The 18,398-nt window shown below is 34.8% G+C and overlaps 1 protein-coding gene across 4 annotated transcripts in view; it reads left to right on the top strand.

The window, feature by feature from the left end:
- Positions 1–18,398, top strand: part of LOC114335736 (unconventional myosin-IXa) — a 209,504-nt gene that overhangs the window by 89,667 nt on the left and 101,439 nt on the right. For all 4 annotated transcript variants that reach the window (XM_050644658.1, XM_050644660.1, XM_050644659.1 and 1 more), the window contains exons 3-5: positions 259–407; positions 7,696–8,006; positions 15,715–16,172. In XM_050644658.1, coding sequence (XP_050500615.1) covers positions 259–407; positions 7,696–8,006; positions 15,715–16,172 — 918 coding nt within the window. The remainder of the gene's footprint in view (positions 1–258; positions 408–7,695; positions 8,007–15,714; positions 16,173–18,398) is intronic.

Here is an 18,398-nt window from a genome sequence, read left to right as displayed (position 1 = left end):
TATCAGATATTCTAGAGACAGGTCGAATAGTAACAATGCCAGCTCGTCTCCTTGCTTTGACTATTGAAAAGTTTTCAGTGGTTTTAAGGAGCTGCCTTGAGCAAAACAATGGGAGACATAGTGTTCTTATTTGGTAGATTTTATTTTCTGAAGCGAAGTTATCAATTTATATTTTAAAATATATTCAAGACTAGTAATTAAAAATCTGCTGAGATTTTTTAGAAGAGATTACTTATTGTGTTTGTTTCTTTGTTACAGTCGATTTGGAAAGTTCATTCAAGTCAACTACAAGGAAAATGGCATGGTCCACGGCGCTGTGGTTCAGAAGTACCTTCTGGAAAAATCTAGGATATGCTCGCAAGGACGATACGAAAGGAACTACCACGTGTTTTATTATTTATTAGAAGGTAAGGTTTTTTATACTCAAAATATATCTTCTAGTGTTAGTGGTTCGGAAAAGTGATACATAAAGCTGAACACAACCTCACATTTTAAAGAGTTTTAGACTCCAGATCGTGAAAACCATAGGAGCAATATCTGACGATCTTGGAGGCCACGGTTTGTTTTCATTTCTACAGATCCATCCAGGAAAACGCTCGTTTAGAAAGCACGAACTTCCAGACCTAAATGTACAGGAATGTGCCATCTTCATCCAAAGATACACATAATTCTTGTAAAAGGTGCAAGTATTTATCTGAATTAACTGACCCGTCGAAAAAAAAAATGGCAAACAATTCCTCGATTATTAATTCCTGCCCAAGCCCAAACTATAACCTCAACCTCGGGTTTTCATTTCCTTTTCCATGATTTCGTGAGGATGAGTAAATGGCTCAATAAGCGCAGTGGTTCTTATTTACCCTACCATTAATCTTGAATTGTGTTTCGTCATTCGATAAGATTTGTCTCTCGAAAGAAAAAGTCGGCTGCTCTCATGATTAGGTACCACTCGCACAAATTGATGTACGGCTGAAATTCCTGCGGTTTCAGCTCCTACAGCAAATGCGGGGCATAGTAGTGCGGGGACAGATAGATTGCAGAAGAAGCATCGGGAGAAGACGAATTTCATGGCCGAAGAAAGAACCTGCGAGAATGGTTTGGATGCAGCTCAAAACAACTATTTAGAGCTACTGCCTCAAAAATTAAAATAGCTATGATGATTGTCAATCTCCGTAGCGGAGATGGCACCTGAAGAAGAAGAAGAAGAAGTAGTGCAAACCGATGTCTTATAATCCTACGAAGCGTGTGCTTGGTATGTCAAGCTTTAACGAGAGATGCAAAGCTTGGCATCTTCAAGACTACCAGTCCATTCAAACTTTTTGGCTAAATCCACCATGTAATGACAACAATTTTAGCATTTCTTTACGCGGTTCCAGTAGACAATGTTTAAGTCGACCCCAGTTCTCGTCAATATTATTGGTGCCTATGTTGAGTTTGCTACAGTTCATATGCAGTTCATGTTGGTGACATTCTTTCTTTTTGGGTTGTTCAACCTTCTTTGTGTCTATGTAGGAATTCTTTCACGCGTCTTTTAATGTTTTTAAGTGTGAGGTTAATCCTGGTCGACCATCGGGTTGTTATCAGAGGCCACGCCTGCTCCAGGTTATGCTTTCACGGCTTTAATAGCATTACGGTATGTTTCATTTATCTGTAGTCTATCTGGTTTCTAACTACAACTTTCTGTCTGATGTATCTTCCAGCGATCGCTATGTATATAGTAGTCTGTTTGGTAGCTTGAAAAATGTTTGTAATCAAGTTCTGCTCTTATCAAAATTGTAAATATGATCACTCCTCTCGTTGCGATTTCCCAGACCATAGTTTCCTACATACTTTCCACGTTACCCCTTTCCAATCTTTGCATTGAGATCACCTAGAACTATCGTGTTTTCTCTAGGTTTCGAACTACTACTGTCTTTATATTTAAATAATTATCTGATTCCCGGTAACACTGTGTGGTGACAAGTAGTTTTTGTTGCATCCACTCCTATTTCCCTGAAATTGTGATGTAGAGCACCATGACAAATGTCATTGGATGGGAACTATAATCCCTTCTTCGAAATTCAATATAGATATCTTTGGTATCGGTTCTTTCTCTCATGTCGCGATTTGAAACATCTTTATCACGGATTACATTAAAAAAATCTTGACTTACATGACTTGTAGAAGTTTACACGGATGTCATTGAAAAACTAGTAAAAATATGAACTAATCACTGAAGGTAATTTTATGATGATTATACATAATGAGTCAGAATTTGTAAACCTGTATTACCGTCGGCAAATGCATATTCATTTTCCAATAATAAAATCATGTAGATGAAAATAATATAGAACAAGAATTTGTGATTTTAGTTGTTTCATGTATATAGGGTACTCGACTAGAATAGTTCTATAGATATTTAAAAAATTAATAGAATTTAATCAATTTGAATACATTATTCCGTAATAACTATTCTTTAATAAAACCAACATTAAATGTATGACTAATTTTTGTAACAACCTCAATAGCTTTGTGAATAATTTTCCCTGTCTGTCGTTTATTTTTTCAAGTTCTTGTGTTTCTTGTCTCCTTAGGCCATCTCGAATAAACGCTTTCCACCACCGTCTTTCTTGGCATTCTGTATATCATCATGAACATTTTTCCTTCTAATGGTTTCAATCCAACTCTGTTTAACCTTTGATACCTTTGTTTAATTGTTTCGTCTATTCGTAGTTTTTTGTGAAAATTTTAAACTTATTCACTTTGGCGCCTCCCCCTTCTTGGTTAGTACCTATTCCATTTTAAAGTCTTGGAAATATTTTCCTTTCCCATATCTCTTTTTGTTTTGGTCTTGTTTGCATGTTACGCATACAGATAGTAACGATGGTCGTAATATCATTACACTCTTTCAATTTTGGTAATATATTCGTCGATATACACTCCTGGCCAAAAAAAATTGGACACCTTAAAAATTGGTCATTTTTGATTTCTCGAATCTCCTAAACCTGTTGTCCGATTTTAGTGTTTTTTTTTTATCATTATGTTATAGCCTTATTCTTTGAGAATATCGATGTAGTAATAGTGTTGCTGAACAGGTAAATGTCATTGTATACGAGGTGTAACAATAATACCGTGTTTTTTCCTGAAAGTTCGTAACACCCTGTGGAATATTCTAGCATTTAAAAAATATTGAAATTAAAGCTAAACTATAGCATTAGCCTTTCTTAACATTCTTTTTTTGACATTTCTTAACATTGTTTGACTCATTCACTTATGTTGGATAATGAAAAAGTTAGGTACTTTGACAACTAGCCATGTTCTTCATCAATACAGGGTGTTTCTAAATAAGTGCAACAAACTTTAAGGGTTAATTCTGCATGAAAAAATAATGACAGTTTGCTTTATAAACATATGTCCGCAAATGCGTCGTTTCCGAGATACGGGATGTTGAATTTTGTCTTACAAACTGACGATTTATTTATTGCTCTAAAACCGGTTGAGATATTCAAATGACATTTGGAAGGTTTTAAAAAGTAGTTATTTCACATTTTTTGACATACTAATAAAAATTTTATATTCACTGACCGGGTAATATGACCCGTATGCACGCCAATGGTGAATATAAAATATATAATTGTATGTCAAAAAATGCTCAATAACTGCCTCCTAAAACCCACCAAATTTCATTTGCATATCTCAACCGGTTTTAGAGCAATAACTAAATCGTCAGTGTGTAAGAAAAAATTCAACATCCTGTATTTCGGAAAATAAGCATTTGCAATAAAGCATTTGCAGACATAATATTTTCTATAAATCAAACGGTCATTATTTTTTCATACAGAAGTACCCCTTAAAGTTTGTCACACTTATTTAGAAACACCCTGTATTGATGAAGAACCTGGCTGGTTGTCAAAGTACCTAACTTTTTCATTATCCAACATAAGTGAATGAGTCAAAAAGCAGAATGTTAAGAAAGGCTAAGGCTACAATTTTAGTTTTAATTTCAATATTTTTTAAATGCTAGAATATTCTACAAGGTGTTACGAACTTTCAGGAAAAAACACAGTATTATTGTTACACCCGGTATACAATGACATTTACCTGTTCAGCAACTCTATTACCACATCCATATTCTTAGAAAATAAGGCTATAACATATTAAAAATATCACCAAAATCGGACAACAGGTTTAGGAGATTCGAGTCCTCAAAAATTACTCATTTTTAAGGTGTCCCGATTTTTTGGCCAGGAGTGTAGCACATGATATAAAACTAATGGACTGTAACAACACTACACAATAAACTAACGACAAGATTACAAATAGGAAATAAAGAAAGTAGGAGCATTACATAAGATACTTACATTATGAATAATCTCAAGAAAAGCGAAATATCGTGGGCGTACTTTGAAAATCCACTAACTCCATTTTTTTTTCAATTTTAACATTTTAATACCATTAAATCCACAAACATCAATATGTTAACAGGAAAAACCGTATATCTCCAAATTCGTCACCCACCGTGCATAAATCGGTACATTCAATGACAAAGAAAATCAACTAACTCCATCTTTTTCTAAGTTTTCATGAATAAAATAATGTTTTTCCGCATATTTTTATATACATGTACATATGTGCAACCGCTTTTGGTTAACATCCTTTAAAATCAAATCCAGGTACTAAAACTTGAACATCTAGTGTATCCGATTTTTAAGAGGTAAGCCATAAGGTATAATAATGTTTAAATGCGTTTTTCTCAAAACTTTACTTTTGCGAGTTAGTGGATTTTCCCAGTACGCCCACAATATATTAATCTATAAGACATTGGACTTTAACCCAAGCAGAAGCAAATTAATATATATGTGAAAGACAAATTTAAGAATTCTAGACTGAGTCAAAGAAGTAAACCTCTATAGAAGAAGAACTTACAGTAGTCCAAGTAACCGAAGCAATGGGACTAAGAAGCTATGACGTTTAGAAAGATGAAACGAGAAAAGATACCAAGTAAATTGTGGTAGACAGAGTTGGTAAGTAAAAGAAGAGTAAGGGGTCCAAGAAAAATATGCTCCGATGAGGTAAGGAAGGACCTCAAACAGAAAAACGTTCAAAACGGTGAGTGCAAGCTAAAGACCGAAAAGAGTCGAAGGGAATTATGAAGCTGTGGTTCTAAAAGACCTTCGGTCTATTAGGATTTGAAGAGGATCTCTATAGAATTTAAAAAGGATCCACCCTCAATATTTCAGAAATGCGATGCATTAGGTTTGCATTTATTTTGAATAATAGCAACCGTGATGACGTGACCATGACGTCATGATGACGTTTTATATTTGTTTTTGTTTTTTAAATAAAAACCTAAATTTTTTGCCAAAATTGAACAGACAATGAAATTAAATGAACAATATGTATCACTGTTAAAAAACATTTCGCTAATTGCTTCTTAAAAGTTGTTAAATTGTTCATGAATATAATAAGTATAAATATTTGTCTTATCGATTCAAGGAAATCCTCGATATTATATTAACCACAAAAATCGTTTAAGGTAATCTAAAGGCAATTGATATCAGTAATTGGGCTTCCTGATTTCATTTTACATAGAACTAATTTCTTTTTTCATAGATAACATTTTTGTAACGGTTGTTCAGGAAATGTTTGAGAATTTTGACCGAAAATAAAATGAAATATTTAAAAATAGTGAACTATTTTTAAAGTATGAATGAAAAATAAAAATAATCAATCACCTGTGTCGTCGTACATGTTAGTAAAATATTTGTAACTATTTTTAAATTATGAATGAAAAAATAAAAATAAACATCCATAGGGAAGTGGATATATATCCTATACGACACAGACGCACATAAACATAATTACTTATTATACAATATTATTAAGAGTAAACAGTAGCGATCAACAGGTAGCAACAAAATATAACTTCGGGAGATAGTATCATAAACTTTGGCAACAGTGGTAATCTTTGACATTATCTAAGATTAATATTTTGACAATATCATAGTCGCGCTAAATGGAAGTAATAGAAAACGATTTTATTATTAATAAATAGATATTTACAAAAATAAAACAAAATGGGTGAATATTTTATGTTAAGATAGGTATTTAGAAAGGTATTTGCATGAAATATCTAATAATAAAACAATAATAAATAATCATTTTTTGTTGTGAAGCGAAACAAATTTCGATTTTCGCATAATTTTGGCACGGTTTTTAATGGACTTTTTCTTGGAAGGTTTCACTTTATTTTTCGTTTGATTTACTTTTTCCATTTTGTTAAACTATTGATAATATTTTTAGAATAAAAAATCCTCCTAAAACGTTATATACTCGCATTAGAATTCGAAATATGTTTACGTAAAATATACTTACCTACCTACATATAACTAAAACTCACAATTAACAACAATATATTCTCTCAAAGATGCCAACAACAACAAATATATAATAAATTAACTATCAATAAACACTACTTTCCTATGAAACAACAAAAACGAATTCTTATATAAATTAACACACTACTGCACTGAACAGATATCGATAAAGATGACAGAACAGATTAGAGAAAATCTGACGCAGGTTTGTCAAAATGACAGTAGTGATAATTTCTCTATGTTGCCTAATGAAAATCTGACGCAGGTTTGTCAAAATGACAGTATTGATAATTTCTCTATGTTGTCTAATTAGTTATTTAGTTATAATATGTTCGATTTCTTGTTAGAAATAAAAAATTTTAGTAGTTCCAAGATTACACAAAATCTAGGCATGGGATAAAAAAGTTTATTTGAAGAAAGTTTTTTTTTCTTCTTAATGGCGGTACAGGCTCCTTTTTTCAATATTTTATTTAGTTATAGAGTAATTTCCACGTACTAACATATTTCTGAAATTAGGCTCTGTACCGCCATTCTTTATTATATTACGAATATGTGTGCCAAATATCTCGACAAAATATTCAAAATTAGAGCCGCAATCTTGGAACGCGTTTGTTGCTACCTGTTGATCGCTACTGTAGCCTCTTAATACTTTTGAGAGGAAGATATTGAGAAGGATATATGTGGAGAATATGCTTAAACCACGAGTTTTATCAATATTATAAAGCACTTTCTATAGCAAATTATTCAAATCACTATTTAAAGCACTTTCTGCGCTAGGCAGGTCACCTTATAATAATGGATAAGAACACAGAACACCTGGTAGAATGCTTACTGAGACTATGGTGGGACGTTGGCAAATAGGAAGACGTAGTAAGAACCGATGCTAACCAGATATTGGGGCTGGATAAGTGGAGGACGGCAGCCAAGGAAAGGGATGATTGGAGGAGGCTGCTGGGGAAGGTCAGGGACCGACTTGGGCTGTAGCGCCATTGGAAAAGAGAGAGAGAGAGAGTGAGAGAGAATAAAAGTCTCTACCAGATTGAAATCGAGATATATATTAAGTGCGTTCGCGGGTGCCTATCGGCGACTAGTCGGCGACAAAGTTCAGAACTTTCGTGGTACAACTTGGATCAACTTCCGTTGATATCGAGGAACTTCATGTTGCCGATTGCCCTTCCTTGAGCTCCAAATAAATATTACCGAGATATCTTAAGATTCTCGGTGTTTTGTGTAAGAATATGGGGACTGCTATTCTTCTGGATCTATTGTCATATTGGTTTTGAGTAATTAAGTTAGTTAATTAAGAAATTTTTATTGAATATTAATGTATTTTTGTTTTTAGGCGCAAATGAACAAGAAAAGCAACAGCTCCACCTCAAACGTCCCGACCAATACTATTACCTCAACAAATCGTGCAGTGCCTTGGATAATACGGACGAAAGCTACGAATTTTCCAGATTAAAGCAGTCCATGGAAATGGTGGGTTTTACCACTGAAAAACAAAGGAGGCTTTTCTCGGTACTATCGGCCGTGTTGTTGCTCGGCAATGTTGAGTTTCAACCAAGAAAATCGGCGTACCACCATGACGAGGCGGTTGGTGTCAAGAATCCGGAGGTTGTAGCTTTAATATCGGAGTTGCTCAGAGTTAAACAAGTAAGTTTTTATTATATATGTATATTAAAGGCAGAAACGCATTAGAGAGTCGCGGCGAACCAGACAGTAGAAGACCTGACACTATCGTTAAAGATTGAATCAAGTCCTTGTCCCGTCCGCAACTTCCAAATGCGTTCATGAAGATTAAAAACAACGTAAAGAATCTGAGCCAGGCTAGTCCGCGACTCTCTAATGCGTTTCTTTCTTTAGTTTCATCATCAGGTATTTATTGGATGATGACACTCAACGTTTGTTTCAACCGCCTTTCTAAGCTTTACAATGTATGCAATATACATCGTTGTTTGTCTTTCTTTGTATAATAGAACTCAAAAAATGGCCTACCTCAAGGAAGCGTTCTGGTGCCGTCCCTATTTAACATCTACACCAACGACTAACCAATGCACCCTCACACTGAGAGTTTTGTTTACGCTGACGACCTCGGTATCGCCGTAAGAGGGAAAACACTCACACAAGTAGAGTCGACACTGCATGAGTCTTTAATCCGGCACCTGCCACGTGAGGTGCTCATAGCACCCCTTAAAAATGTTCTGTGATCTACTTGTTTATAAACAAAATAATGTGTTGAGTTACACAAGAATATAAAAAACATGTTTTATTAACTTATTAGCTACTAATATATTATAAAAGTTAAAAAATAAAATTAAAATGGTGTTATAAGCAAATTAGCAAGTACCAACCCATAATAATTGAAGTGAAGTAAAATATCTAAAAAAATTAAGATTTATTGAGTATAGAGACTATATTAATAATTTAAATTAGTTATTACAATAAAAAATGTAAATCTGACTTGTATATCAAAAACACAAAAAAAAATTAAAACTTAAACTGCCAGATGATGACACCCCGATTCGACTTTAGAGCTACAAGTTCAGAATGACACTAAATAACTACTTCAAAGGCAAACAGATCTATGCTATATAATATTATAGAAAGCTACTATGACGCACAGCACGGTTAACAAACTTGAAATACCAAATATTTGATGAAAATGTGTTATGGGGTGCTGGTAGCACCCCACGTGGCAGGTGCCAGGTTAAACATGATGTAAACTTACTACAAACAAAACTCATTAAAACCAAACCCTACTAAAACCCAAGTATGTACATTCCATCTCAACATCCATTTGGCGCATGTTAAACTGAATGTATTTTTGGAGGGACAACGCTTGGAACATACTGATAGGCCCAAATATCATGGACTGATACTAGACCGGTCACTAACGTATAAATTCCACTGTCAGAGTACAAGACAAAAGGTTTCTACGAGAAACAACTTTCTCCCAAAAATTGTATGGAGCAAGTGGAGTGCAAACCCCAAGTCAACAGCTGAGGCCTTATATTTGTCAACAGGGGAATATGCTTGTCCCATCTGGGGTAGATGTAGACACGCCCAACAAGTCACCTGGGCATTAAATGAAACATGTAGAATAACTAGCGGTGGTATGAAGCCTACCCCTACTATACCGGACAGCTGGATTCGCATCACCAGACAACCGTAGATGCGCCTCACAATATGTGGAGAAGTTCAGGCAAACTTTCGATGAAAGGCACCAATTATACGGGTTCGACGAACCGCCAGGAACCAACCGACTTAAATCAAGAAAAAGCCGAACTGTTCCCCCTGCATCTAGAACGACCTAATGGAATGAACCTGGACTGGAGAACCTGGCGGATACACAACCGCATACGCACCGGTGTTGCCCCTATAAAACAGAACCTCATTAAATGGGGCATCAAGACAGATAACTACGCACTTTATGAATGTGGGGAAGTACAGAACGTGGAGCACCTGAGAGTATGCAGACTTTGCCCATCACAGTGCACCCTCAGTGATTTATGGCTCGCAAATACAAAGGGTGTAGACGTAGCCCGATACTGAACCGAAAAACTGTAGGCTGATCCAGACTCGAAAAAGTAAAAGTAAGTTTGTATAATAATGTTAATTGTTAACGGTATTATAGATACTGCCGTACTGAAGGAAGTTTCCAATGGTCATCGGGACTGCATGACAACATCCGATGCATTTTCTTGGACATCATGCATAACTTTCTTAGGAATGGTAATGCAATGGATTCCCTGTCCTATTACATCGCAGTACATACAGCTGCGCTTGTGAAAATAAAATGATAAGCCAGTCCAGAATCATTTCCTATGCGCCTTATCTTGGTCCTACTGCCGGTCGAGGTGTAGGAAGTGAAGGATATATTATGAAGATTAAATGGAGTACAAGATTGTGACTTGTTTTCTCCTAGGAAGGGAGCTTAGGAGAGCAACATGGGTGGTGTAGGGCGGGGTTGCCAAGCCCTGAAGTAGTCTGTCTTTTACTGGGAAATTTAAAAGAAAGAAAGAGATATACAAATACTTATAGCTTTGTTTGATAAATTCATTGTCATAAAAATATATCATTCTATGTTTACTTTTTGTTCATTGACTTTAACTCTGGTAATATTATGATTTATTTTGTATATAAAATATCTTCAAGGAATTAATATTCGTGTGTATTTAAAAATACAAGTAGTTAATCATATAATTATGATAACATAGTAATGTTTATTGGATTAAACAAACTGGTTTGAAATGTTAGCATTCTTATCTCTAATTCTACATATGCAAAGCAAAGGTATAAATTAAAAACACGAATATATCACCTTATGACAATTAAGTTGATTCTTTTAGTATCTACATTACAGCTGTGTTGACCGTTTATCTACCACAGTTTGATTTGCACAGTTTCTTTTCATGGTGTTTAATATTTCCTCTACTAGCTGTTCCATGTTGCACTTTTTCAAAAGGATTACTTATTTATTTATTAACTTTGTTTTAATTAAAAACACTTAATTTATATTCTTTATTTTTAATTTACACACTAAAACATAACACTAACACGTATAATTTATACCTAATTACTTTGTACAATTTATCTTACATGCATCAATAACTGCAAACTTAACATCGAAATTATTACTGAGTCCGTTCCACACAAATTCTCTCTTATATACAGAAAATCCATCATGGAATTACACCCAACCACCACAAACCAAGATGGAAAATCAGTAAGGCAGTCTTGCTCAGGCTCCCATACAGAGTCGTCTTCACTCTGGGAGCCATCTGTCGGCAATCGATTGATTTTTCGTACGAACCGTTCCGTTTTATTTCCATTTTCTACGTCGAATGTAAGATAATATCATAGACTACAGGAATCCACCCGAAGATGGATTCTGCGTAGAGTATTCTTCACCGCAGATAGTTGAAGTACCCTCTGTGGAGCGTTCAAAGAACTGTACGATGTCGACACATTCCTAGGTCCTCCTTATCTTAAGATGACATGGCTCCCAACTACAAATCAAGCCTGCAAGCCAGGTTCCCACCGAAGAGCTACGTTGAGAGTCCGTCTTGCCAAAGGATAACATGGTGTCCCAAGTCCTGAGTACTAGAACTTCTCTACGAGCATGTTCCAGCTGATTTTTAGAACCAAGATCTCCTGCGGTACCTGGCTGGCGCTGTTAGGTACCAGATGTTTCGGCACACAAGAAGTCCCAGTAGTCTCTGAGTCTTTCCCTGCCTTACTGATATGTGGTACAAGCTTCACGTAGGCCCAGGCCACTTATAACAAAACAAAAATACTGTAGGGAGTTACATTTAAATAAAACTTGTTTACGGTATGGATTTATATTATAAGACTATCATTACCAGTTTACAGGTCTGAATTCTATCATATCACCCTTTAAAATTAACATAATCGTTCATTATACAGAGTGGGCCAAACAAAACAGTCCACCTCGATATTTGGCAGTATTTATGTATTAGATTTTAAGGAAATTACGAAACAGGTCGATTTTTGATCTAAGGGGACACATTTTTACATTTGTCATTTGTCAACCCCCTCCCTTCCACTCCCCCCCAGGGAATAGGGGTTGTGTGCTAGCTCATTTAAAAGGTTATTCAATTCTCTATTCAGTAATATTAAAACATTAACATTAAAAATTAAACATTAACATAATTATTTATACGGGGTATCCAAGAAAAAAAAATTTAATAAAATTAATTGACACAAAAAGAATAATGTATGTAATTTATTTATTTTTTATTTACTTCAAAATACATTCTACTGCTGTCAAATAACAGAAAAAAATGTTTTTTGCTGCCACCCGTCTGCCTCTTGGTAGGTTGAATATTGAATTTAAGCGGAACACAATATTTATTTGCCAAATAAACATTTTTTTCTGTTTTCTATCAGTAGTAGAATGTATTTTGAGTTAAATAAATTGCATACATTCTTCTTTTTGTGTCAAATAATCTAATTCAAAATAATTTTTTTTTTGACACTGTATAAATAATTATGTCAATGTTAATATTACTGAATCATCATCATCATCATTCTATTACTGAATAGAGAATTGAATAACCTTTCAAATAAGGTAGCACACGACCCCCATTACCTATTTAAAAATAACGGGTGGGGAAAATGGAAGGGAGAGGGTTGACAAATGACAGATGTATGTATCGTAAAAATGTGTCCCCCTTGGATCAAAAATTGACCTGTTTCTTCATTTCCTTAAAATCTAATAAATAGTGCCAAATATCGAGGTGACTGTTTTCTTTGGCCCACTCTGTATACCAAAATACATTCTTCCACAATCACCTCCACCCAACTCTATTCCTCGCGCTCTGGTTTCCAGCTAAATCGCCATATTGGCAGAATTCTCAAGAATTTAGGCTCCGCGTACCAGATAACTGAGTGGCAAGCGTTACTTGAGGTCGGTCAAACGTAAATTGTACATTGTTCTTCTTCAACTGATTCTAAAAAAGGCTTTATCATAATTGGTATATATTGCAATGTTAAAACAGGGTTAAGAGAAGGTAAGCTGGATTGTGCAGAAAGATTGAAAAGGGTTAAATGGCAAAATTTTGGACACATTCTCTAGTACTATGTAATTAAGATTTCGATAAAAATATAAAATAATAAATGCTATTCTGTGGCTAAAGTAGACAAAACATGTAAATTCTCAAACCTATTCTAATAATTAAGATTTTTCTCAAATATTGAATATTTTAAGCAAATACATTAAAGAGTAGCACTTTTCAGGTGTAATTAACAAACATTATGCAACATCTAAAAATATGAACTAAATTGGATATTAGTACATTACAGTAGATTATATAATGCAAATATACTGGTAACCAATGAACGGTTATAAATCAATAGTTTCAATATTTATTCATGGCAAACATTACGTGAATACATACCTGTCTAAAATTTATTATATTATGTATGTACATTAAAATAAATTTTAAAAATGGCAAACAAATCATATTATGCCTTTATTTTTCTGTTGTAACTTTCCTTGAATAATAAATTTAATTGAATATAATAAGTTTAATAGAACAATACGTTTAATTAAACAGTGATAATGAAGTGAAATTGTCAGTAGTAATTGCACAAGAGCTCTAAAATTCGATAATAATTTTAGAGATCGAGTGCAATTTGTTGCGATTATTTCATGAATAAAACTGTTCAAAATCAAAATTTTATTGTAATTTATTTATGTAAGTACAAATTAATACAGTTAAACACACAGTTGATATAAAATATTTTACGGTTGAAAGTCATCACTTTTATAACTTTTAAAACATTAATTGTCATTAATGTCACTGAATGTATTTTTTCGTAGCAACGAAGGGCATCTGACGTAATATACTTGACGACTGGATATTATCAAAAATTATCACCTTAATTTGCATTTCTGTAGCTTTCTATTGGTCAGAATCTCCTATGAATGAAATAATCTGATTTATTATAATAATAGTTTGTTGTCTTTTTATAACTGATTTTGATTCGTTTGCTTTTCTGAATTATATTTCGTGTCTATGATTTATCAGGTATTCTTCACGTTTCTTCTCCATCGGATTCAAGTGTACTTCTGTTTTTATTGTGTACTGTGTATGTGTACATGCTCGGTGCTCGAACTGCCACAGAATCGTCTTAACTCTGGTAGCCCCCTGCCGGAGTTTTTCTAAGCACATTCTAGACTCCTGGTTTGATTTACTGAACCGAAACCAATGTATTTTATTTATAAGTGTAAGAGAATATAATAAACTACCTACATAAATCTAGCTGAAAATGGTTAATGCAGAGGATGTTTCACCTCAGAGGGTTGCAGCCCTCTGTAGAGCATCCAAGAAAAAACGGATGTCGATACATTCCTACACCTTGTTTTCCTTAGGATACACCCAACTCAGACACATGACTCCACTCCTTGAACAGGCTATAACCAAGAGCAAGGATCTCTCCCATAATTCCTTCCTACTATACACTTTTCTTCCTTATACCCGTTTTAGAGAAAAGCAACGACTGTCTTGACACGATAGACATTTTATTTACTGAGCTTTTATATCAAGGGGATATTGAACCCTTATATTATAATAGCAACTGTAAATTCTGCGACAGTTGCTAAACTCTGCTGAATATTCACCCATAACACCTTGATTGGTTTATTGACATATTTAAGACAAAGACAGTATCAGCGAATTCCTCTCCGCTCACACCCTTTACATTTTTATTTGCAGACTTAGAAGGCACTCAATTGTGAGTCCTCTTCTGGGTCATCTCTTTTTGTCTTCGCGTTCAATTTTTTCCCATAAGTCGGGACGAAATACGGAGGCAATACTTTTTTCTGTGTACCATGCATCCTCTGGGTATGATAGTGTTGCACCTCGAGATTGGTAAACGCAGTTGTTGCAAAACAATATCGAACATAAAAACCGTATGATAAATCAATTATGGTGTGAATTTTGTGTGAATCAGTTGTGTGTATTTTGGGGGTGGCCACTTGTGGACAAAGACCAGACCCAAGCTGACTCCCTTGTTCTCACCCATCCCTGCTCTCTCAATGATAAAAATTCCCCCAGGTGCTATGCTTAGAGGCATCTGGCAATGCAAATAAGCACTTATGTTTCTGCTAGCGATTATTTCATTCATAGGAGATTCTGACCAATAGAAAGCTACAGAAATCTGAATTAAATCGATAATTTTTGATAATCTCCCGTCGTTAAGTATATTACGTCAGGTGCCCTTCGTTGCTACGAAAAAATACATTCAGTGACATTAATGACGATTAATGTTTTAAAAATTATAAAAATGATGACTTTCAATCGTCAAATATTTATAAAGACTGTGTGTTTAATGGTACTTACATAAATATATTACAATAAAATTTTTGTTTTGAACAGTTTTATTCATGAAATAATCGCAACAAATTGCACTCGACCTCTGAAATTAATTTAGAATTTTTGCTCTCGTGACACTTTGACATAATTTCACTCGCCTTCGGCTCGTGAAATTAAAACTGTCAAAGTGTCACTCGGGAAAAATTCAATAATTTCAGAGCTCTTGTGCAATTACTACTGATAATTTTCTATTCAAATAAATGATTGGATTTTGTTTATTCTAATCGACGATTCAGAAAGTGTTAAATAGGAACCTATGAAATTAACAGATCATTTAAAAAGAAGGATGCAGTTTACCCAAGGGGGTTGTGTAAATAAAAATGTTTTGAGTACGCTTTCTTATTCGGAATTCAAGTGTTTCACTTTCGAAGAATTAGTCCCCTTGCTCAATAACTTTATATTTTTTGTGGTTAATGAATAGTGCTTTATATTTGTATTATAATGCATTTTTGTATTTACAGGAAACCCTAATGCAAGCATTAACCGCCAAACGAGCCCGTGCCTCAGGGGAAACCCTCGTGATCAACTACCGGCTCCCCGAAGCCATCGCCTCTCGAGACGCAATGGCTAAATGCCTCTACGGCGCGCTCTTTGACTGGATCGTTCTCCAAGTCAACCACGCTCTCTTAGCCAAGAAGGACACTCTTCGGGAACACCAGGGTAACTCGATAGGCGTCTTGGACATTTTCGGGTTCGAGGATTTTGGACTGAACAATAGTTTTGAACAATTGTGCATAAACTACGCCAACGAACATCTTCAGTATTACTTCAATCAGCACGTTTTCAAGTATGAGCAGGAAGAGTATAGGAAAGAGTGTATTAGGTGGACGAATATAGAGTTTATGGACAATACAGGGTGTTTGCAGTTGATAGAAGGCAAACCAAATGGGCTAATTTTTCTGTTGGACGATCAGTGCAAGTAAGTTATTAGTCGTTACTAAATTATCTACAAATACATAGTTCACTATTATGTCTAGAATCTATTTTTTATTTGGAAAGAAGTTTAATATGGCTTCTTTTTCGTGTGCCTCATTCTTGAAGGACATTAGCGTTCAGTACGGCCCCTTTTACTCTGTCTGTAGTGGTTCTGAAGAGTTCTATTGTTATTTTTCCACTCCACTGCTTTCAATTTTACAACCAGGACGCGCGTCATCTCCCCGGTCCTCTTTTTCCTTCCACTTTCCCTTCTATAACCAATCGCATCAACTCATATTTTTCATTTCCTAGTATGTGACCAGAGTAGCTCAGTTTACTTTCCTTCACAGTGTTGAGTTTTTCTTCTTTCTAATTCTTAATGTTTCCGTGTTTTTTACGTGTTGTCTGATGTCTCCATGATATTTTTCACATCCACATCTCAAATCCATCCATATAAATTTCACATCCATATAACACCACATCTCAAAGCTGTACATATAAAAGGACAAAGAATACTTAACATCTCAATACTCTAGTTTTAATTGCTATCCCAGTTTTCCATTGCATAATTCTGCTTTCATGTTATCTTGATCGAGACGGCCAGACGCATTGAGATAACCAGAAAGCGCCATCTCAAGCGTCGTTGTGATTTCAAGGCCGCGGTCCCATTATCCATTTAGCTCACATCCCAAGTAATTATATCTGGGTACTTTCTCTAAAGCTTTTCCTTTAACTAGATTGTTTTCAATCTTGTTCTTACTAAAAATCTGATTTTGGTTTTTTTGTGTGTTTGGAGCCATTACATACCTCTCACAGTACTCTCTCTCTCCTGTCGTTTCCCCATTACTGAGGATCGTGATTTCTTCCAATATTCCTAACAATGTTTCTCCATTGGTCTCTATCTTCAGCTGCTCTAAGAGCTTCGTAGAATGAGTTGTCAGCTAAATTCTTAATTTGGTCGGACCATCTAGTTGGTGATCGTCCACAGTACTACAGTTGGAAAAATGAAAGGATGGGCTTTTCATCGACTGTCATCTGTTTCGAGCTTCTGTCATATGTTGTATAATCTGTGTATAATATTGATATACACGGATTATACGACATATATGACAGGAGCTCGAAACAAAATGATTGTGAATGAAAAGCCCTATACCCATGAACGATCACATCAATCACTTATTTTGTATTTACTGCCTTTTTCTATAAATAACAAACGTTTGTTATAGATAAAGACAGCAAATACAAAATAAGTGATTCGTTCATGGGTATTCTTTAATTTTTCCGACTGTACCTAGTATGTTAGTGTGACCAACTAGCCCGAAAAATCCGGGACATGGCCCGAATTATGAAGTCGTGTCCCGGCATCCCTGACAAGGCTTCCGGGCCATCCGAATTTTCAACGTTTTGGTAAAATTCTATTTTGAAATTTTAAATACGCTATTTTTCTAAGAATTCACATCAAATTGAATTGGTGGGACGAAAAAAGTGGACAATTTCTAGAGTGTAATACTAATAAAGTCGGTTCGCTAAACTCAGACACAATTGGCTAGTGATTTTAGTAAATAATTTTGCCAATTTGGTTAAATTGGCAAAAAAAATAATTACTAAATAGTTAATAATTACTAAATAGTTAGTAATTTTGCCAATTTCGGCAAAATTGGCCAAAAACAAACAAATTACCTATACCGACTATACCACATCCAAAACGCATGCATTTTATATCGTGGTATTATAGTTCTACGAAAACTAAAACAGTGAACTTTTTTTCGTGTCTGTATTTTAATTATCGTCTTCTGAAAAAAGAATGGCCCGATTTTCATTGAAAAGTCCCGGATTTCAGGTATTTTTTTTTTAGCCTTGTCCCGGATTCGACTGAATTGGAGTTGGTCACACCTGTATGATCAACCAAAATTTTTAGCTCCCTCTGCTAAGATCTCTTCTCAGCACATATTAAAAAGTAGAGGGGGCAATACACATCCTTGCCGTACTCCTCTTCTTATACATATCTCTTTAGATTTTTGTTGATCTACTTGTATTATGGCTTTCTGATATCGGAAAAAATTATAATGATTCTCACATCCTGATCATCTATTTCTGTGTTTTATAATATGTTTGCAAACCTTCTGTGTTGTATTTTGTATAAGGCTTTCTCAAAGTCAACTAGACATGTACTTGTTTGGATGTGGCTAGTTTTTAGATACTTTTTGATGTAAGCTTCATCGTGGTGGCA

Source organism: Diabrotica virgifera, chromosome 2, assembly GCF_917563875.1.
Source record: "Diabrotica virgifera virgifera chromosome 2, PGI_DIABVI_V3a".
In the NCBI taxonomy this organism is placed as follows: Eukaryota; Metazoa; Arthropoda; class Insecta; order Coleoptera; family Chrysomelidae; genus Diabrotica; species Diabrotica virgifera.
Note: the sequence above shows the minus strand (reverse complement) of the source record. Positions and strands in the feature narration are given on the sequence as shown.